This window comes from Protomyctophum parallelum, assembly GCF_964188405.1.
Source record: "Protomyctophum parallelum genome assembly, chromosome: 4".
Lineage (NCBI taxonomy): Eukaryota > Metazoa > Chordata > Actinopteri > Myctophiformes > Myctophidae > Protomyctophum > Protomyctophum parallelum.
The window spans coordinates 42,723,339-42,745,934 of record NC_139700.1 but is presented as its reverse complement, the minus strand read 5'-3'; the positions used below and the strand labels follow the sequence as shown (position 1 = coordinate 42,745,934).

General features: G+C 42.8%; 1 protein-coding gene across 1 annotated transcript in view; it reads right to left on the bottom strand.

The window, feature by feature from the left end:
- The window catches only part of LOC310857824 (metabotropic glutamate receptor 8-like), a 302,996-nt gene that overhangs the window by 5,111 nt on the left and 275,289 nt on the right, over nucleotides 1–22,596 (bottom strand). Inside the window, exon 10 of the mRNA XM_083763751.1 lies at nucleotides 2,420–2,669. Coding sequence (XP_083619877.1) covers nucleotides 2,420–2,669 — 250 coding nt within the window. The remainder of the gene's footprint in view (nucleotides 1–2,419; nucleotides 2,670–22,596) is intronic.

Sequence of the window (22,596 nt, the reverse complement as noted above, 5' to 3'; positions counted from 1 at the left end):
AGTACATATGTATAGCATAGTAGTATATATAGTTTATATGTATAGTCTCATAATATAGATATTCCACTGTTACTTTCTTAGCTTACGCATGTTTTATGATAAATGCTTTTTTGTGATGTATTCCCATGCTTTTGTTCTTGCTTATTGTAAGTCGCTCTGGATTAAGAGCGTCTGCTAAATGCCTAAATTGTAAATTGTAAATTGTATAGTAATCACTGGAGTGTTTGTTAAGTAACAGTGTTAAATATCTCTACATTCTAATAATAATCCTTGCTAAGTGCGTTTATTCAGTAACAGGGGTCTCCGTGTCTCCACAACTCTTTATTAGTAAACACATACATTCTCAGGATACCAATTAAAATGTCTTAATTCATTCTCCCCAATTAAGTTACACTCCCTGCTGACAGCTGCTGCCCCAGCCCGTTGGATTACATGTAGTGAAATGAACACCCTCCCCCCAGCTTCCCTCCCACAAACACGAGCCAATGGTGTTTTGTGTCGACATTCAACAATGCTGGATGCACCATTGTGGATTCGTAAGGTGTAAGCTTCTGGGACTTTCGGGGCAAGCTATGCCAGTGTTCACAGCTTTATTTGACTGTTTATGTCAGTTCATGACTAATTTAGCAGGACAGCTCGTGCACTGTTTAATTAACGTGTCTGCCACGAGTCAAGTGAATCATGCTGTGCTCAGTGACAGCTCTTGTTAGGCAACATTTGAAACAAAACAACTTTTTATGACTTTGACCTCATCAATCAGTCGCCAGTCTCAAAATAACAAGTTATCATTAAAGGTATATTCAGTGATTTCACTTAATTCAAATATCACTTATTTTTTTGTTTTGTTGTGATAATCCTCCCTACTATAGAGTGTGCTGGCCATATAAGGAGTTCCTCCCTGTCCCCAGTTAACCCCTGGGGGTCAAAAAACCTTAGGTTTCGTTTTTGACTCTCTATCCTGATTGGACGAAAGGCTGAGTCCCACAGCCAAAAATGAAACCTAAGGTTTTTTGAGTGAAATCACTGAATATACCTTTAAGCTCAATTTAAACTCATCTCAAAGCTCACGGCATATGCTGCAGGTGTTGTCGGCATGTCACACCGTTGTGTGACAGAGTAATAACAATGATTTAATCACCAGGCAATACAAGTGGACCTTGCGCAAATGTATAATATCTGTAAATAGATCTCGGTCTTAGCATTGGTTAACCAGTAACCACTTAAACCCCAGCATCCGTATTCTGGAATAAACGACGACAAGCTATCAGCTATCTTCAGCAGAGATATTTAAAGTGCAGCGACAACGGAAAAGACACTAGTAAGGAGCCCTGATATTCTTGTTTAATTGTACTGTACAGTACGTAATATCCTTAATTTATACAGTGACGTTATTGTTCCTTTGATCCTTTATTCAATTGATCCTTTATTCATACCGTGCAAACACACTGAGAACACTTTAATGTGTTTACGATTGAAGGAACAAGTAAACATTCACAGTTTTGTCATACCAGTTCGGTGACTATTTCAGTTTACTAATAAAAATAAAGTTAGTTAGTGTTAATTTCGCAGACTAAATAAATGTTTGTCAACTACAAAAACTAAATAAAAACTAAGCTATGATGACTAAAACTATATAACTTAATACAGGGGTTCTGAACCCGTTTGTTTCGTGACCCCTCAGGGGGTCCCGAAATTATTTTGGCCAAAGCATTTTCCGGGGGTCCCCAGCCAAAAAAGTTGAGAACCGCTGACTTAATATACTGACATTTTCATCAATAAATACAAACTTGACTGAAATGTTAGGGAAGGACTAGTGCAGAAGAGATCCAGTAGAACTGAAACCAGTCATTTTATGCTTGGTCGTTTCCGAAAATAGCAGATCTACACGCTCACAGTGTGTCGCGGTGCAACACGTTGTGAGCTTGTACATCTGATATTTTCGGCACACAGCTGAGTATATAAACCAGGCAATTCAATGCCATTACAGCCGGCACAAAATATTTTTTTTGTTGACGAAATCATTAAATCAACTGTAGATTTCGTTGACGTCGAAATTAGCTGTCAAAAGGGCTTTCACTTCTAGTGATTTTTACTAGTTGCCTAGTTGCCTAGTTTACTAGTCTAGTTGTTTAACTACCTATTATGTAAAAAATAAAAAAGGGAAAAAAAAATAAACTTATATTTGTAGCCTAAATTTAAAACCGTGTATATTTGTGAATACAATCTAACATTCTAGCTGATCTTGAGGCCTACAAAAACGGGGAAAAAACCCAAACAAAAAACAGTTTTTACCCTTATCAACTAGTCAACTAGTACCAACAAGGTCGACTAATGGATGTACTAGTTGACTAGTTGAATAGTCGACTGGTTGCTCAAAGCCCTATAAAACTCACACTGGTGCGCGGGGACTGTCTCTTACCGCTGGCCTCCACGCCCTCGCACAGCTCCGTCTTCACCTCGCCGTTGGGCCGCTCCGACGACGCCAGCTGGGAGAGCTTGCTGGTCATGGTGGCCGCCGTGACGATGGCCTTGAAGCTGCGCTTGCGCTTGGGCACGTTCTGCTCCGGGTGGACAATGATGATGTACACCTTGGGCATGTAGAGCATCCCCAGAGACACCGAGGCGCTCAGGCTGAGAGACACGGTCAGCGTGGCCGTCTGGATGTACATCTAGAGGAAGAGACGGAGGAGATCCATAAGATATAGATTGATCCCGCCCGCCGGGGAATGGCAGTCGTCCTCCAGAGGAGGCATGCATGGCACAGCAGTTCAGAGCAGTGTTGTTTTTGTTTTCGTCGACTACCTTTTTTTCACTGACGAAAACTAAATGGAAACTAAATGAAAACTAAAGCTGTTATGACTAAAACTAAGCTAAATGTCGCCAACAGATTACTAGAAGCTAGACTAAAATGTTTGGAAGGGCCTAGTGGATAAGAGATCCAGTATACCGGTATGTCATTTTATACTTGGTTGCATGTTGAAAATAGCAGATCTACCTGACGTGTTGTGAGCTTGTAGATCAGCTATTTTCAGCAAGTGTAAAAACTGGCATTACGACGGCATCAAGGCCCGCCAAAATACATTTTAGCCGGCTAAATCAACTGTAGATTTAGTCGACTAAAACTAGACTAACACCAAAACATTCCAGGTGACTAAAACTAAATGAAAAGTATTCAAGAGACTATGACTAAAACTAAAATCTAAATTTGCTGCCAAAAACACTGGTTCAGACTTCAGAGTAATTACAAAGTTGCCAATCTCTCAAGACAGATTCTGCTGTTACGCAATACGTCAGTACCACTGCCCTAAACATGTAGTGTTGTTGTTAGTAGGAATACACACAAGAGCACCCGGGAATTAGAGGAAGGTATAGCCAAACCAAATTCCTGTTTCTAAACAAAATTAGGAGGTGGTGCCTCCAGAGGTTTACCGAATATGTTTGTTTTTACCTTAATGGGTTCCCAGATTGCAAAGTTACAGATGCAGAGTAAGGACAGTACTGTCAGATAACAGCAATACAAAGGTAATCAGTAACATACAAATAGGAAGCACCCCTGTATATTTGCACCATATGGTGGGATCATGTTGAAGTATTACAGCTGTGTTTGTTAATCCTATCAGTCAGACACACACACACAGCAGCAGACTGTTGCTTCCTTCACCAAAAACAATATTCACTGAATACCACTCATTTTACAGTTTACTATGTCATTAATATACCTTAGAGTTGTTTTGTGGAAATAATACAAACAAGTCCCCTTATTCTGTGTTGCCTAGAACTGGAGTAATTAGTAACAACAAAGTACATCTCAGTGACATGATCACAAAGTTGTACTTCATAATGTTACTGATTTTCTTCAGACCTCCAGTTCTAGGAAACACAGAATGGTGGGGGGGCTTTTTTACTATTTCCACACAACAACTCTAAGGTATATTAATGACATAGTAAAATGCTGAAAATGAGTGGTATTCCCCTTTAACACACGCACGCACGCACGCACGCACGCACGTACACACGCACACGCACACGCACACGCACACGCACACACACACACACACACACACACACACACACACACACACACACACACACACACACACACACACACACACACACACACACACACACACTGGTGTGGTGGTGGAACCCCTAGCCAGCACAGCTGTCAGAAGGTCCAGAATGCACCTGCTCTCACAGCGCTCTGCACACAACGCCGCTGTTGCGGAGGAGACACCACTGGTGTAACCATGGCAACTGGCTAAGGGAAAAGGCGAGGCGGGCCTTAACAGCTCTCTCATGGAGCGGTAAACTGACAGTGCTGGGGTGTGTGTGTGTGTGTGGGGGGACTCTGCCCACATGTAGACTTATTTCACTGGCGTGAATTGGGTGCTCGTTCAGGGAAAAAGACAGCAAGGTTGAAATAAAAGCCGTGGGCATTGTCAAAAAGTGAGCCGGGAGCCCTCTTACTTTTTGTTATGTTTGGCGAAAAGCACCAAAGGCGGAGGATGGGATTGTGCGTCTTCATAATTATGTATATTATATACATTTTTATTCATTTCAAGGATCCCTTATAACTCTGAGAGGGTACAAATGGTTCCAATTGGACCATTCAAATGGACCTGTAAAGGTCAAAAGGGTTTGGAACTGCCCCAAGGAACCCACGTCGACATTGTGTCGCACGGCAGGAAATAGACGACCATACTGTGTGCACAGTACTGTGACACCCTGTGAGCTTGTAGATCTGCTATTTCCAGTTTAGAGACAAACCAAGTATAAACAACCAGTCATCACAGGGTGTGTTGGCGGAGAACGGGGGGAAAAAAACCCAACATATGGTGCGTTTCCCCGAGAGTCCGCACACATGGCGGCGGTGGTAAGGTGATTGAGGCGGCGAGGAAATCATTATGAATATGTATTGTTGTCGACTTCGCAGCATAAAGCCATGTGTGGGACTTACCAGGGAACAACCTCCGCAGTGATTTATTTATTCAGCTGCTCAAAAAAATCTGTAATTACAAACCCAGTGGTACAGTAGGATATACGTGCCTTTCAAGGACCTATAAAACATGTTTTGTCGAGGCGATGGATGTTGTGAAGTGAACCCGGGGCAGAGAATGAAGTCCAAATACTTTTGTTTGCTTCCTGTTCACCATTTGTTTTGCGGACATATATACAGCCAGGGACGTGCACACAGAAAATGGAATGAATGTGGCCGCAAAAGCCTTGAAACTACATATGAAGGCAATGTCGCTGCTAATATACGTCACGCCCAGCTGTCAACACATTGCGTTCCTGAGATTCCTCATTGACGTAAGCTCAGCTGGTGGTGACTCGACTCGTACTAACCACGAAACCTTAAATATCAATAAAATAAAAATAAACGTAATTAACATTCAGTTTCTGTTGTGCGACGGCCAGATGCAGCCACCCGCCTATCCGGAAATGTAGTCTCTGGGTTGTTTGACTAATTTCTAACGCTTATTTTGTTACTCTTTGGGTATATTTGTACATTTCCACCTTCAGTCGATGCTTCATATCCATTATGAGTGAAAAGGCCGGGATGATCGGTTTATTTTTCAAACGCAGTTCTTATATGAAGAGATCTAGAATCCCCCTATGGGGATTTCAATGCAAATAGAAAATACATGAACCTGGGGACTAACGCCCTCTACCGACAGTGACGTCAGGACTTCGGTGCTCTATAATGTTTCCCAATGAATTGCCGTCATCACTCACTCACAGGGTCAGTTACAGTACGTATACTGTATATGCCTGCATGCAAAGTAGGTTGCTCAGGGGTGGCGGTGCCTTGTCCAATCACATAGTTTTATCCCATTTAGGCCCCGACGTCAAAATAAAAAAAACGTTCTGAAAGAATATATATTCAAAATGCTGTGCCGCATTTTTATGATTTTTCAAAAATAGCAGACCTACAAGCTCATAGCGTGCCACTCGGTGGCGCGCTATGAGCTTGTAGATCTGCTATTTTTCAATAGCTAAAGTATAACATAATGCTTAAATGTTAATGTTAATGTTAAAACACCAAAAGGGGTTCCCATCTAGAATGGGTTATACATCAAGTTCAAATGAAGTTCAGCAGCAGCACACCATCAAATACACATTGAACACATCCTTGCACTTGGAAAAGAGTAATCCGTGTGTGATAATATAATAAAATGTAATACTTCCACGAGGTTCAAAATAAATACTGTTGTTGACCTTCTGTTGCCATGATTCTGCAAAACAGGCTAAAGTCACTGGCACAGAACAACTGTAGAGTCCCACGGCGTCCCTATTCGGTAAATGACATACACTGCCCTACAAAGGCTACAAAGCCAAAGTGCACTATACAAAAAAAGAATAAATAAAAAATGGCTGATATTCGGTTTAAAGGTGTTTCTAGCCAAATGATCGGCAAATAAGTCATATTACAGTCATTGTAATGTTCTTGAGGTAATCGTTTATCTCCTGAAATCGCAAAGACTAATTTGAACTTTGGAATACACAAAATGAGTCGGTGTGTCCAAAAGAGCTATAGGCCTATCTAATTTTGGTGAAGAGATTTGATGTAGAGGGATAAACAAGGGTATCCAGTATAGATCCCTGGGGAACACCGGTCAAGACACGCTTCCTGCCATCTGCGTTAATAAATAAATACCACGCTTAGCGGCAATAACGTAGATCTACTGCAATTGATCTTTTACAGTAGATCAAGTCGTAATGCTACTCACAGTAGCATTGGGTCACTAGCTGATGTTGTGAACAACACTGGAACGCAGGGCTGTCCCCGACTAAGGATTTGTATAGTCGACTGATAGATGAATAAATTTGCTGTTAGTCGACTAATTGTATTTTTATATACAATCTTTTGGGGCAAAAAAAAAAAAAAAAAAAAAAAAAAAATGCCCCAAAAAATTGTATATAAAAATACAATATTTACAAAAATATACAAAAATATTGTATTATTCCACTAGGTATGTGGGGGACATAAACACATTTGAACATTCTGACTGTTCAAATCTTTTTTTTTAACAACTGAGAGGCTTGTCATTAGCCAGATTGAGCACAGCAGGTGAGATTGAGATTCTGGAGTCTATCAGGCCAGCACACTGTGCGATTCAAGTCACAGGCAGTGGCACATTGCGACACAGGCAGACACACTCCACATGCACATTGGAGATTTGAACAGTCAGAATGTTCAAATGTGTTTATGTCCCCCACAGACCTAGTGGAATAATACAATATTTTTGTATATTTTTGTATATTTTTGTAAATATTGTATTTTTATATACAATTCTTTGGGGCAAAGAATTTTTTTTTGAACATCGACTAAGAGGTGGTCAGTCGACTGAGACCCGTTCCGATCGATTAGTCGACTATTCGACTAATCGAGGTCAGCCCTAGTTCAACGCACACATCTGCGCCCACTCTAATCTGTTTCTCTCAATCGCCTTTATCTCCAACTCCTTGTCCAAGATGGCATATTTCTGGTCAAAACAAGGTTTATGGTCTATCTCACCGCCGTGGATTGGGCCAATCCACAGCAGTGGAGACCCATGGTTTGAGAATAACTGCCCTAAATCAACATGGCAACACAACTATATAAAAAAACAGTGGGTATAGTGAGAAAAAATCTGATTAACAAGCTCACAACACATTGCAGCCAGGGGTCATCACAACAATGTCATTTATTTTTCATCAGAAAAACATGAGCGGTCAAACATATTATCAGAAACACATAGAATTAGCCATGATTGAATGTACACTAATATGCAGTTCTCAAATGTTTCTGGCTCAGGGCGCCCCTGCAAATAACCTTTTCCATCAACACACCACCCCTTAATCACATTGTTACTTTGTAGTAACCACACAATAATTTGTGTCATAATTATGTAAATACATTCACCTTAAAGGGGCATTTCACCTCTGGAAGAAACTCCAGTCATTCAATGTTAATGGTATTTGTAGTAGATATCTGTTGCACACGATGAAAGTAATGTTATACTTGACATTTAACCCAATGTTTACTCGTCAAAAATAGCACATCTACAAGCTCACAATGCGTGGCAGATCTGCTTTGGTGTTTGTAGCTGGAAAAAAGTACAGAGAAACTCAGGTTTACTAACTATAGGCTCTAAGTGGTTAAACTGAAGTGATATGGATATTCCAAGTATGATCAAAGTATTCTGCGGCACCCCTGAGCTTGCACCACAACACCTTCTTTGAGAAACCATGCACTCCTAATGCATAATAATAATAATAATAATAATAATAATAACTAGAAAAAGTGCCCTTCTGGGCACAGGTCTCCACCAGGATAGGAATGTAGGACATTGCAGCTTGCCTTCATCTGGTGGTTGGATAAAAGGGCAACAAAAGTAAACTAGGGAGTTGGCATACAAAGTTATCCACAGATCCGTGCAGTTAGAGGTAAAAACACTTTTCGGCCAGTTATAGCGCCACCTTGAGGCTGAGTTGAAATTGTTCATGTGGCATTTCTTCCTCGGCCTAGTGGGAATGTGTGTGCACAATTTCACGGAAATCACGCGATGTGTTCATGATTTGCAGCATTTTGTTTGAAACTGAGCACTCCTGTGAACTTTGGAAGCCAATCTTAACCAATCAGGATGGAGTCTGAGAAATCTGAAAGACCCGTTTCGTTGAATGGCTCTAGAGAGACTGGGTACCAATTTGCGCGATGTTTGGACAAAATCTGTAGGTGTACTGTGCAAAAACTTGTTTTGCACAAAGCGGCCTCCTGGTGGTGCTATAACAGGCCGTTCTAGAAATTTTGGGGCAGAGGTTCATCGTTGGCATCCAGGGAGTGTGTGTGCAAAATGTGGCATCGACCGGGTTAACGGTGCCGGAGATTAGCTGCTCACGGACACACACACGGACGGACACACGGACGGACACACACATGCAGCAAGGGCAGAATCCATTTTCTTGCGACCGACGGCCGTCGCGACGGACCTGTCCGTCGGGGGGTCCGCCGGTCCGTCGGGGGGTCCGTCGGTCCGTCGGGGGGTCCGTCGGTCCGTCGGGGGGTCCGTCGGTCCGTCGGGGGGTCCGTCGGTCCGTCGGGAGGTCCGTCGGTCCGTCGGGGGGTCCGTCGGTCGGTCGGTCAGTTTTTGCGTCGCGACCGTCGGTCGCAGGGTTAGGGTGGATGGATTTTGCCCTTGCTGCCCAAATGGTAACTCTGTCATTTCTCTACCGTTTTGGACGGGGGTGGTCTCTTTGGAATCGTGTGGCCCCCCTGGAGGTTTCTATGGGGGTCTCGAGGTTCGGGGACCCCTGGGGACCCCCACGGACCCCCAAATGGTAACTCTGTCATTTCTCTACCGTTTTGGAGGGGGTGGGCTCATTTGAATCGTGTCGCCCCCCTGGAGGTTTCTATGGGGGTCTCGAGGTTCGGGGACCCCTGGGGACCCCCAGGGACCCCCAAATGGTAATGTCACCTGTGGACACTAACTGTAATTGTCTCGCTGTCTCGCTGCTGCGCTGCGCCGCACAGACAGCAGCTTGTGTGTAACATGTGCGTTCGTGCCGTGTTGCTGGTATATTATTATTATTATATTTTTTGCGCCGCCGCGTTGTCTCGCTGCTGCGCTGCACAGACAGCAGCTTGTCCTTCCCAGCCTCCCCGTCCTGGACGGCGCAGAACAGCGTTGGATCGCCGGCCGCCTATCGTTGATCGCCCGCCGTCTCCTCGAGGACCGCCGACGCAGATGGTTTACTGCTATATGCCATAGTGTTTATTATAGCTACTATTATTACACACTGTGCTATTATCCAGATTCCTGAGGTGGACATTTCAAGAGGAGCTTGTGATTATTGCTTGCCTATAGATACAGTGCCTATTTATATTGCTATTTGCTACGTTTTAATAATTGCCAGTCATACAGTATAAATTGCCACATTGTTATACCTATACATTTACGTATTTTACTTGTATAGTGTTATATTTGATATCCTGCTACATGATTTTATACTTACCTGTTTTATCTCCGAGCTTATAATAAACTTTGTTACTTTTCTATATACGACCTGCCTGCTGCCCTTATCCGTTTTTCTCAAGCAATGACAATTTCACTGGAGCGCAGCGCTATATGCACGCAGACAGCACATGATACAGGCCTACATCCCGTCCCAAACACTGAGGACAGTGAGGAGGTAAAGTAAACTTGTTTATAATGTGGCAAGAAAAATATATTCCAATTACTTTTCGGTGCGCACTCACCATGAATCCAAGCAGAGGTCCTATAGGTAAAACACCGCCGCCACAGTCCCAATGGCCCGTGCGCAAAAAGTTGATATTTAACATTGGCTATAATCTGCCAAATCTCAACCGATTGGTATAATTCCAAATGGTATACACTCAATGAAATTTATATTTTCCATTTTTCATGGGCGTATAAGTCATAGAGCCAGAGAAAGGAGAGATATGGTATAGGGAAGCACTAAGCCCTGTTAGCCATGCAGCCTATTATGTTTCATGAGCTGTGGTGGCTTCACTGATATACAACCTTTATTCAAATAGTTGCAAATGTATTAATAAAAATACTGAGCATGTATGTTTGATATAAGGCCAAACCTCATTTGAAAGAATATATTCAGAGTATACTCTTCATTAGCAAACTGTACCAAACGAAGGAAAAACCCCCGCGGGGATAACTGACGTTATAAGAAGATAACGCCCCTGCATGACACCTCCCTGGCCACCGTATAGCGCATTGACAGGTCTGTCTGTCTGTCTGTCGTAGCATGCAGATAGACAGATAGGGGGGGGGGGGGGCAGTTTGACAACAGCGGCTGACACATGTTCATTGATTATGATTAATAGGCCTACTGTATACAGCTACTGTGCTGCTGGATCGTCGATAAATGGACTATAGGCCTACTGGACTTTGACGTTAACGTTAAAACAGAGGCCAGCCAGCGGTACCGTGACCACACCGTTCGTTGTGTGTGTGTGTGTGTGTGTGTGTGTGTGTGTGTGTGTGTGTGTGTGTGTGTGTGTGTGTGTGTGTGTGTGTGTGTGTGTGTGTGTGTGTGTGTGTGTGTGTGTGTGTGTGTGTGTGTGTGTGTGTGTGTGTGTGTGTGTGTGTGCGCGGACTTCGAGACGAGTTGGTGACAGTGGTTTGTATTTTGATTTGAAATAAATAATGATGAATAGATGTCTACTGTTCATGCTTGTGTGTGTTTTTTTTAGACAATAGACCACTTAGCAATTGCTTTAACTATGAAAGAAATGAAGACGATGAAGGATATCGATGAAATGTATGTTTCACTATATATAAAATATATACCTTGACTCTCCCTCTGAATGAAATTAAAAATCGGGTCCTAATAATTAACCCTAAAAATCTATAGACCTACCCTTAGTTTTAGCTGGAACACACGCTCAGCATCGCGGGGTTAATGGTAGGCCTACTTGGTAACTATACTTAAAAGGTCTACTTTATCCCATCACAACTATAGTGATTTTGCAGCTATTTTCAATGAACAGTATGGTCTATTGTTGATTAATGTGGTCATTTCAATCTAGGCGCCGTAATGCGCAAAATGGAGTCGACCGGTGGCCACTGATGGCCTATTATTCCTATAAATTCATATCATGCCTGTTGGTGAAATATAAACATCTAAAATGGTTCAGTAATAATTAGCATAAGTTATTATTAACGAAAAACATCTAATACTATTTTAAATTGGTCTAGTAAAGTTAGTAACTAATCAGAAGTTGTTTCAAACAACTGTTTGAAAAAACTGTTTGTTTTTCGTTAATAATAATACATGCTAATTATTATTGAACGGTAAGTATGCTGGTATGTACGCTATGGTACACTATAAGCTTGTATATCTGTTTATTTTAAGAATGCGCCGCTGCATTCTGTCAGAATCTCGTGTGTGTGTGTGTGTGTGTGTGTGTGTGTGTGTGTGTGTGTGTGTGTGTGTGTGTGTGTGTGTGTGTGTGTGTGTGTGTGTGTGTGTGTGTGTGTGTGTGTGTGTGTGTGTGTGTGTGTGTATGTGCACACATGTGTCACACATGATGTGTGCTATATATTTTATAGCTCTAGAGACGCAGAGACAGAGACATATTTATTTAAAATCATCCTGGCACGTAGGCCTATAGACAACGGCGTCAACTCCGCGCAAGAGCCAAAGCACCCGCTGGCAAAATAATAATAAGTTAATATATATAGGCTACTCTAAGGTGGGCACCTGTCGTTATAAACCTTCTGCACTTGCCTATAAAGCCAATGAACGGAGCTCATTTCTCTCTCTCTCTCTCTCTCTCTCTCTCTCTCTCTCTTTCTCTCTCTCTCTCTCTCCATCTGCCGTGCACATGCAAAGAGCGCATGCAGGTATCCAACTATCCAACATTGATAAACTGGTTCGCTTATATCCGTGCAGTATAACATCAAAGTCCAGTAGGCCTATAGTCCATTTATCGACGATCCAGCAGCACAGTAGCATATACAGTAGGCCTATTAATCATCATCAATGAACATGTGTCAGCCGCTGTTGTCAAACTGCCCCCCCCCCTATCTGTCTATCTGCATGCTACGACAGACAGACAGACAGACCTGTCAATGCGCTATACGGTGGCCAGGGAGGTGTCATGCAGGGGCGTTATCTTCTTATAACGTCAGTTATCCCCGCGGGGGTTTTTCCTTCGTTTAGTACTTTATTTACAGTTTGCTAATGAAGAGTATACTCTGAATATATTCAGCAGCAGGCAGGTCGTATAGAAAAGTAACAAAGTTTATTATAAGCTCGGAGATAAAACAGGTAAGTATAAAATCATGTAGCAGGATATCAAATATAACACTATACAAGTAAAATACGTAAATGTATAGGTATAACAATGTGGCAATTTATACTGTATGACTGGCAATTATTAAAACGTAGCAAATAGCAATATAAATAGGCACTGTGTTGAGATTTGACGGGATGTATGTCCTCACTTGTGTATTGTGTGTAATTCTGTACTGCTGTTCTGTGTGATATGCAGTGTTGTGCTTGTGCCACTGTGAGGCGCCAAGGCGCAAGGTATGGGATGCATGTTTGTCTCCTATGGCGTGATCAGGTAACTCGGGTCACATGACCACTGCCTGTGTGTGGAGCGGACCGGTGTTTTTTCATTCAGTGATTGTATTGTATTGGGTCTGTCACCGTGAGAATGATGCGTGACAGGGAGCCCTTAATATAATAATAAATATGCCATGCTTGGCTAAATGGATCTAATCTTTTCTCCGAATGCAACGTGTAAGCTGCAGAACTTCTCATAACTTAACACACTGTATCCTATTCCTAGGCAAGCAATAATCACAAGCTCCTCTTGAAATGTCCACCTCAGGAATCTGGATAATAGCACAGTGTTTGTTCCCACCCAATCTCCTAAGCAGCCCAAAGATTGATTAGTGCACATATATTATCGATTATCGTATACACATTAGTACACACGACCACAAAAGATGCCACGGCAAATCAAGTGCACACCAACGATCACTGCAATAAGCCTATATCAAAATAGGATAACACTTCTATCGAAAATCACAGCAGTAAAATACAAACATGCGTGTTCACCAATATAGGGGCGCTAAGAGACAGGTGAAGCCAACCCTGAGAATATTCCACCCCTGTAAGCAGCCCTCTGAAGCCTGAATGACCGCTGTACCCAATGTACTGTACACTACAATAATACGTGCCACACCGTTAAGTTAGCAAATGCCCAATAATAATAGTAGCTATAATAAACACTATGGCATATAGCAGTAAACCATCTGCGTCGGCGGTCCTCGAGGAGACGGCGGGCGATCAACGATAGGCGGCCGGCGATCCAACGCTGTTCTGCGCCGTCCAGGACGGGGAGGCTGGGAAGGAGGATATGATATATAATAATAATAATAATATCTATACCAGCAACACGAACGCACATGTTACACACAAGCTGCTGTCTGTGCAGCGCAGCAGCGAGACAACGCGGCGGCGCAAAAAATATAATAATAATAATATACCAGCAACACGGCACGAACGCACATGTTACACACAACTGACACAAGCTGCTGTCTGTGCGGCGCAGCGCAGCAGCGAGACAGCGAGACAATTACAGTTAGTGTCCACAGGTGACATTACCATTTGGGGGTCCCTGGGGGTCCCCAGGGGTCCCCGAACCTCGAGACCCCCATAGAAACCTCCAGGGGGGCGACACGATTCAAATGAGCCCACCCCCTCCAAAACGGTAGAGAAATGACAGAGTTACCATTTGGGGGTCCGTGGGGGTCCCCAGGGGTCCCCGAACCTCGAGACCCCCATAGAAACCTCCAGGGGGGCCACACGATTCCAAAGAGACCACCCCCGTCCAAAACGGTAGAGAAATGACAGAGTTACCATTTGGGCAGCAAGGGCAGAATCCATCCACCCTAACCCTGCGACCGACGGTCGCGACGCAAAAACGGACCGACCGACCGACGGACCCCCCGACGGACCGACGGACCTCCCGACGGACCGACGGACCCCCCGACGGACCGACGGACCCCCCGACGGACCGACGGACCCCCCGACGGACCGACGGACCCCCCGACGGACCGGCGGACCCCCCGACGGACAGGTCCGTCGCGACGGACGTCGGTCGCAAGAAATGGATTCTGCCCTCCCTCCACACATGGATGGACGGACGGAGTGCAAAACATATTCTCCCCCCATGCCTTCGGCCTGGTGGAGACAATAAAAAGTGTCCTACTTGAACCTGGTGGTCACCAGGTAAGTCAAGCCACTGTATACTGACTGTATACAATATTCATGCATCGATTCAGCATGGTCCAATGAGTCTATTCACTGCACTGTGTACTGGCTGTGTGTACAGGCATCAATGCAGCATGCTCAATTCCATTCACTGTACACTGTGTACAGGCATGGATTCAGCATGGCCCAGGTCCATTTCGGGCATGGGATTTGGTGTCCAACCATGCATAAAACAAGGGTTACTCTGGCTGTTGGTTACGGTGACTCACACTCATTTTAAAGCCTCTTGGGAATTCATTACCTCTGATCTGGCCCAAAAGAAACTGCCTCCCGCTATGATCAAAGCCAGGCTAGGTTTTTAATATGCCATTAGAGTCACTCCGACTCAGAGCCCAGCTTGGTGGTGACTGGTGGCAAGGCCTAGTTTAAAGCAGCAGCGCATGCAGTCTCCTTAGATCTATAATACGAGCACGGTAGCACCCGGGGATTCAGTCAGGAGGCACGGAGCCAAGAAAGCAAATAAAATCACCCCGGCTTTTAGGTCAGGGAATCTGGGGCATAAAGCTCACTGACATTTAGGGCAGCACTCTATGCTGTGTGGACACTGGCAGTCACTTCTTATAGACAGAAGGGAGAGAGAGAGAGACAGAGAGACAGAGAGAGAGAGAGGGGCGAGGGGCTATTGAACACATCACGGGTGCAGTGCTTAAAATTTAAGTATGGATAGAAGGGGTGCAGTATAATGCCCTATTATGCTCCATTGTACTGTTGTTCAGGAATCATACTTATAGGGGGCGTATTATTCTATATACAGGGGTGTATACTCTATTAACCATCTATGTATGCTTTAATTGACCCTCTGACCGAGTGTATTCACGTTGACCCTGTACTGTGTGTTATTGCTCTTTGTGGGACACGTTGTCTCACTCTGAACCACAGAAATTTTGATTACTCCTGCAGTATGTGATTATACTGGTATCCATGTGCAACATGAAATCATCCCGGCTTGTTGCCAGGTCGAGCTGACTTCTTTGGCAGTTCTTAAATGTTCTATTCGGATTCTAAGAAATCTCAGTGTCAGGGCCCAGGGGATATGACTTTTTGACCTTTTGGACAAGAAATTGGAAAACAGGCATGGACTCTCGTGTGGGACGATGACTTTGCGATTTGTGGGAGCACGGCTATAGCCAGGATGGAAGATGGGGGAAGTCAGCTAATATGCCAGACTAAACCCAGAGGAGCAAGTGCAACTCTACTTCTGTACGGTTCATCGGCTGCGCTTGCACAGCTATTCTTTTTCGACACTTGTACTTTTCTATTTGGATTCATCGCTTTTCTTTTCATTTTGACTTTATCTACTTTATCTCTTTGACTTATGCTCCTTTTTGTATTATCTTCAATTAAACCTTTTTGATTGGACCCAACTGTCTTTGCCTCATATCTACTGGAAATATTGAGAATCCTCGATACTGTATGACGGCATCGTCACACACCTAAAATAGCTGATCGCCAAGATCAAAACGTGATGCATCCGCAACAGGTTTTGAGCTTGTCCATCTGGTATTTGTTTTTCTTTCCAAAAAGTATAAACCAGGCTTTTTAGGAGCCTGAGGAGGAGGGCTGCATTCGCAAGCTAGGTTTAGAGGCAGTGGTTCTGGCGGTCAGGATGGACCGCTGACGGTAGTGCCCTGCATAATGAAATGGCCTTTTGGTATTCTGCCTCATGGTCCCGGGGAGGATTGGGATGCAACTCACGACACACATAAGCTGAGGTTTTCGCTTGTGTCGTTTTGGAGGGACGTAACTTTTCTGACCATGAAGCACATTATCATGATCATTATATAGCACTGCATTAATCCATTCTGAGCGGGAACCCCTGTTGGTGTTTTAAGCATTATGCTATATGCTTTAGCTATTGAAAAATGGCAGATCTACAAGCTCATAGCGCGACACCGAGTGCCACACTACGAGCTTGCAGGTCTGCTATTTTTTGAAAAATCGTGAAAATATGGCGCAAATTTGGAATATATATTCTTCAGAGCGAACATTTTTAACTAAGATCTTTGCTTCTGGGGGGTTTCTGGAACAACACATTTTGAGATGGGGGTCAGTCATCCGTGGCCCAATAGAGATAATTCTGGGGGTCCTTGACATGAAAAAGGTTGAGCACAACTGACATATAAACATGTTGTTTTTTCAGAAAACTATTGGGATTTAGAAGCCTTTTTTTTCAGTTCAAAAATGTGATGTGACAATAAAGTTTGATTCTCTCCGATTCTCTTCTAAAGGTGTAGCTTTCAAATACCGTGGTAAATTTGTAGATGGTGACAGCTAGCTGTGAAATGACTTAAACCACTTAAAAGTGCTGCCTGTGGCATTCTGGACTAGAGGGTTTAAGTCTTAAACCCTCTAGTCCAAGAGGGTTTAAGTCTTAAACCCTCTAGTCCAGAATGCCACAGGCAGCACTTTTGGTCCTCAACCAGCTAACACTTTCACATTACTGCGTGCACAGAATCCAAAACACAGATGTTGGCCTACAAAGCAACCCAAAGGTATGTCTTAAAATGACTGGAAGCGACAATGGAGGGCTCGTCTGAGGACGACCTAGAGAGAGAAGTGCTATTTGCTCCTTCAATGTATTTAGCCACTCTTGCAAAAAGTCTGAGAGTGGATTAGACTTGCTCTGCTGCACGTTACTCACACTTACACCTCTAACGCTAATACAATATGTAGTTGGGTAGGGGGGGGGGGGTGTCTCTCAGTCTCAGATAAGGTCTAGAGAGGGGGGGGGGTGTCTCTGCTTTATCTCTCTCTCTCTCTGCTAAGGTCTAGGGGGGGGGGGGGGGGGGTCTCTCTCTCTCTCTCTCTCTCTCTCAGTCTCAGCTGAGGTCTAGACTCTAGAGAGCTAATCGATCAACGGCAACTTTTAGTGTGCACACTGCCAGTATAGGACACAGAGGTTACGTACCTCCGCTAGACCATCATTCACATTTCTTGGTTAAGTGCCGTCAATGGAACCGTTGTGTTCGCTTCTCCCTCGCACCACCTATATCCATGCTGGCACAACGCACGTACCGACTTCTCATTAGCGTGTGTCACTCCCACACTGCGCTATATACCCAGACCTTTATGGCTTCGCCTGCCAAACATCGCTCATATACAGCAGAAACACAAAGACTCAGATTGGATTATTTTGCTGATGAATAATAAAAGTGTTGCGTGTCAAGTTTCAATTGAGTTTTAATTGGGTTTTAACCCATTAAAATTGCAAAAGCATCCATGTAGATTTTGCGTCGGCTATTCAAAAATAGCAGGTAGTCTATACAAGATCACAGTGTGCCACTTCCACTGTGAGCTTGTAAATCTGCAATGGTTTTACCGGAAAGTGTATATCAATATATGTGTGGGTCCTTGGCATGGAAGAACTACTGATTTAGAAGGCATTTTTAGAGTCGCGGCCTCAGGTCTTAATGGGTCAATATTAGAAATGTCATGTGCATGTGAATATGACTAATACATGATCACACTCATTAGATAAAGGTCAAAAACAGACGTGATGTGTCTGCGTGATAGGGATATAGAGAGCAGGTACACATAAAAAATATATATCAAAAGATGAACCATTAACCCATTTAGGCCTGATGTCACAATTAAACAAAAATTTCTTCTAAATCCCCCAAAAAACAGTTTTCTGAAATACCCATATGTTTCTGTATTAGTGGTGCTCAATATTTCATGTCAAGGACCCCACAAATTATATGTGATTGGCCGCCAATCCCCATCTGAAAATATGTTGTTCCAGGGACCAGCAGAAGCAAAGGTTTGAGTTAAAACGTTCGCTGTGAAAGAATATATATTCAAAGATTTGCGCCACATTTTCACAATCTTTCAAAAATGGCAGACCCACAAGCTCGTAGCGCGCCACCGAGTGGCGCGCTACGAGCTTGTAGATCTGCTATAGGCAACCAGTCACCTTGGGTATAGGAGCTCATGCTGTCAGAATGGCCATGACGTACTCTTTCTAATAAATAGTTAAACTATAGGATTTATCAACAATCACAACATCCATCCATTCATCCACGTCTTCCTATAATGTTCCCAAGGTGATATCGCTCCAGATCCTGTAACTAACATATAGCAAACTCCCCCGCATGTAACACCATGGACACTGTACAAAATGTATTATCCGGGTGCAGGCAACACAGAAGCCTTTGTTCCTTCTTACACGCATTAGCTCAAAGGTATATTATAGATATACATAGTTAAAGGTTGAGAACGAGCAGTATTCGCCTGGCATTCCCCTCTAACCAATCACATATAGTACACTCCAGTTGTTGCTCATTTGCCTACTGTATTGTGCTTCTAGACTTCCCTTGTAGAATTGCTGCTCTTCCGCCACCACCCCAGCAACCATTTCATATACTATCTGCTGGGGGGCCCTGAGGCAGGGCTGCTGGGGGCCCCTGATGCGTTTGAAGACCAAGCAGGGAGACAGTACAGTACTCCTCCCAGGTCTGCCCCGAGGCCAGTGGTGGGAAAAGTACTATTTATTTTACTTAGGTAAAAGGTATCAATACTGCAATGTAGAAATACTCTGTTACAAGTAGAAGTCTGCAGAAGCAGATCTACAAGCTCACAATGCGTCACATCACGTTGCATTTTGAGCTTGTGGATCTGCTATTTCTAAATGGCGAAAATGTGGTAGTGGTAAAATATAAATATAATATAAAGTATGTTTTGTAATAACAATCAAAATCTATATAACTAGTAACTAATATTTTCAAATACATTTAGTGGAGTATACAATATAAAAAAGTTAAAGTATTGCAAATTAGAATCACTCAAGTAAAGTATAACTGCGTGAAAAGAGGAGTTAATGGGCAATTATGGGCACTAGATTTGCCCGTAAACCTCAAGTTTAGCGGGCATTTACAGTAATATACGGGTAATACGGTAATATACAGGTGTGATGGTACAATTCGGGAGTTTACCGGACTTTGTTGGAAAGTTTAACGGGAGACAGTTTCCTGTAATATAAACATCCGTATTCCATGCTTTTTGAGCAGTAAATACCTAAAAAATAAACTTAACTACAGTATTTAAGTAAATGTACTTAGTTACTTTCCACCACTGAACTTGAACCACGCCAGCTGGCTCCTTCCAGTGGCTCTGCTCGGAGACTCTAAACTTCTAACCCTGTCCCTGAGGGAGATGTCAGGCAGCCACACCCCGGGAGGAAACCCATTTCAGCTTCGCCTGCTTGTATCCGCAGTCTCTTTCTTTCGGTCATGACCCCATATTTCCTGACCATATAGTGAGAGTACAGTATATGAACTGAGATTGACTGGTGATTTCATCCGTGTTCAATTTGTCAGTCGTCTTTGACGATGAGGCAGTTCACCCTGCTGCCACTGATGATATATTTAACGACCTGTATTAAGTTCTGGTTATTTCTTCCCCGTAATCTAACAGGAAGGATGGGACACAAATGGGTTTGAATTATTATTTATTGTGTATGTTGCAGAGAATTGTATTATTTTGGACTGTGTATGTATATTGATTGATGACTGATTGGTAGCTCCATTGTAGGGAGCACCTATACGAACTGTGGGTTTGGGTATAGGGGTCATGCCAACCGCGTTTTTGTATATCTTATTATATGATGTGGATAATTGGTTGAATAATATGTGATGAATAATATGTGTTGTCCCTGGACATTAAGAAGTTACTGGTGTAATTTTTACTGGTGTAAGTTTCTGAAAGGAGAAATGAAGTTATTTGAAGTTGATTGTGGAATCAATTCAGGGTGGTGTGTTCCAGTGGGAGGGGCTTAGCCTTTATAAATAGGGAGGCCTCCCACTGCCTTGGCAATCAGAGTAGGACTGTGGAGGTGGAAGGAGCTAGGAGCTACCTGTCCAGTGAGCCCTGTACATACTTTTGTTCATCTGTGTGAATAAAGAAACACCACATCTCTGCATCAAGGACTGCCTGACTTGCGCAAGCAGAGCGCGCAAGTAATAATTTCGCCCGGTCTTCGTTCCGCATCAAATGGCGGGTTGGCTGTCACGTTTTTTGGCGCAAAGTAACCACAGTATACCGCTAATCAACTTACAACTACATACTCTATATAGTATATGTATACGTATGTCTTACGTCATCATTTAGAGTTAGTCATACGTATACTATATACATAATCAGTAAAATAAAATAGCAAATTGTGCCTGATCTGCTGGGACCAGAGTACGTGGTGTGTATATGTATGACTAGCTCTCAATGATGACGTAAGAAATATGGTCATTTATGTAATCTGGTCCCAGCAAACCAGGCACAAATCTGCTGTTTTATTTGCATACGCATCAAGTGGCGGGTTGGCTGGCACGGTTTTTGGCGCAAAGTAACCACAGTATTCCGCTAATCAACTTACCAACTTAACTAACTTACCTAATCAACTTAACTACTCTATATAGTATATGTATATGTATACATAGATTTAGTATTAATATCACTATAGTCCAAGATGAAATACATTTAAAACAATTGACAATTTACAATAAATAATACAATAATTATACTGTATAATATATTTTAATTCAGTTTATATACCTTTTTTTTCATCACATATCAATGATTTATTTTTCTTTGAAAAACTAAAAAGGGATCTAGAATATATCTACATCGATAAAACTGTATTTCTTATATAGATAGAAACTTGAACCATACTTAATAATACTATAGGTGTTTATATGCATAAAGTAGGTAGGTAGCAAATAGTTACACCTAATAATTATACATTTCAAACGTTCCTTCACAGCGGTCGAAAGTACTTTCACTAGTTGGCCATTTATGGCCTACTAGTGTGCAACAAGCAAGTATGCACTCAACAGAGTGCAGTTCTAGTTTGTTCTGGTTTCATACTACCCACACTAGGCAAAGTGTGACAGACAGAATTATTATTTTAGCCATAACCCTGCAGCCCAAGGGTTTGTCTGGGTGCCGTTGGCTTGCAAACAATATAGACACAAAGAAATGTAAACTATATGCAGACCACCTGGCTAAGCAATGCAAAATGTCCAATACTCAGTAGACTATATTTCTAACTCTGCAAACATTCAGCATTCTATCGCTGCAGTGTATGTGACTACATTTTAAAGAAACTAAAATATAAAGACATTCAGGCAACATGGCATATACAGTGCAGTGATATAGTCGCAACTATTTTATGGATAAGAATTGTTATACTGTACACAGTGTAGGATGACAGCAGTCAGTGACGGACAACGACACTGTGCCATTCTGGCATTAATCACAATTACAATACATTCAATGTTGTGACAGCTATACCATCACGTCTTGTCACACAATTAGGGCATGAAGAAAAACCTCAGCTCTAACCGCTGATAAAGGCCCTGTGAATGTTTGCAGTGTGGCTGAGATAAATCAGATATCAGATTTCTGCTGTTTTTTTTTAATTCAAACCATTATTTCCAAGTGGAATTCTGTCACACAGGAGATCTCTATAATGGTTGGGGAATTGGGATGTTCGCAAAATCATTATTGAAATAAGTTACCCTCACACTTGCTGCAGTCACGACCGCTCCGATGCCAGCGATGAAAGATCTACATGAAAGTCACTTAAACCACATAAACCACTTAAGCCCTATTATACGTTGCTGACTGGAAGGACCCCCAGGGTCTGAACCTGATCCCCTCTCCTTTTTCATGTCTACACAAAAAACGTTGCCAAAAATAGCCCATCTAAGAGCTTGCGTGATGAGTTATGAGCTTTTACTCGCCTATTATGACACGGCCCCAGAATAGGGTTGTAAAGGGTTCTTAAAACATCTGGGA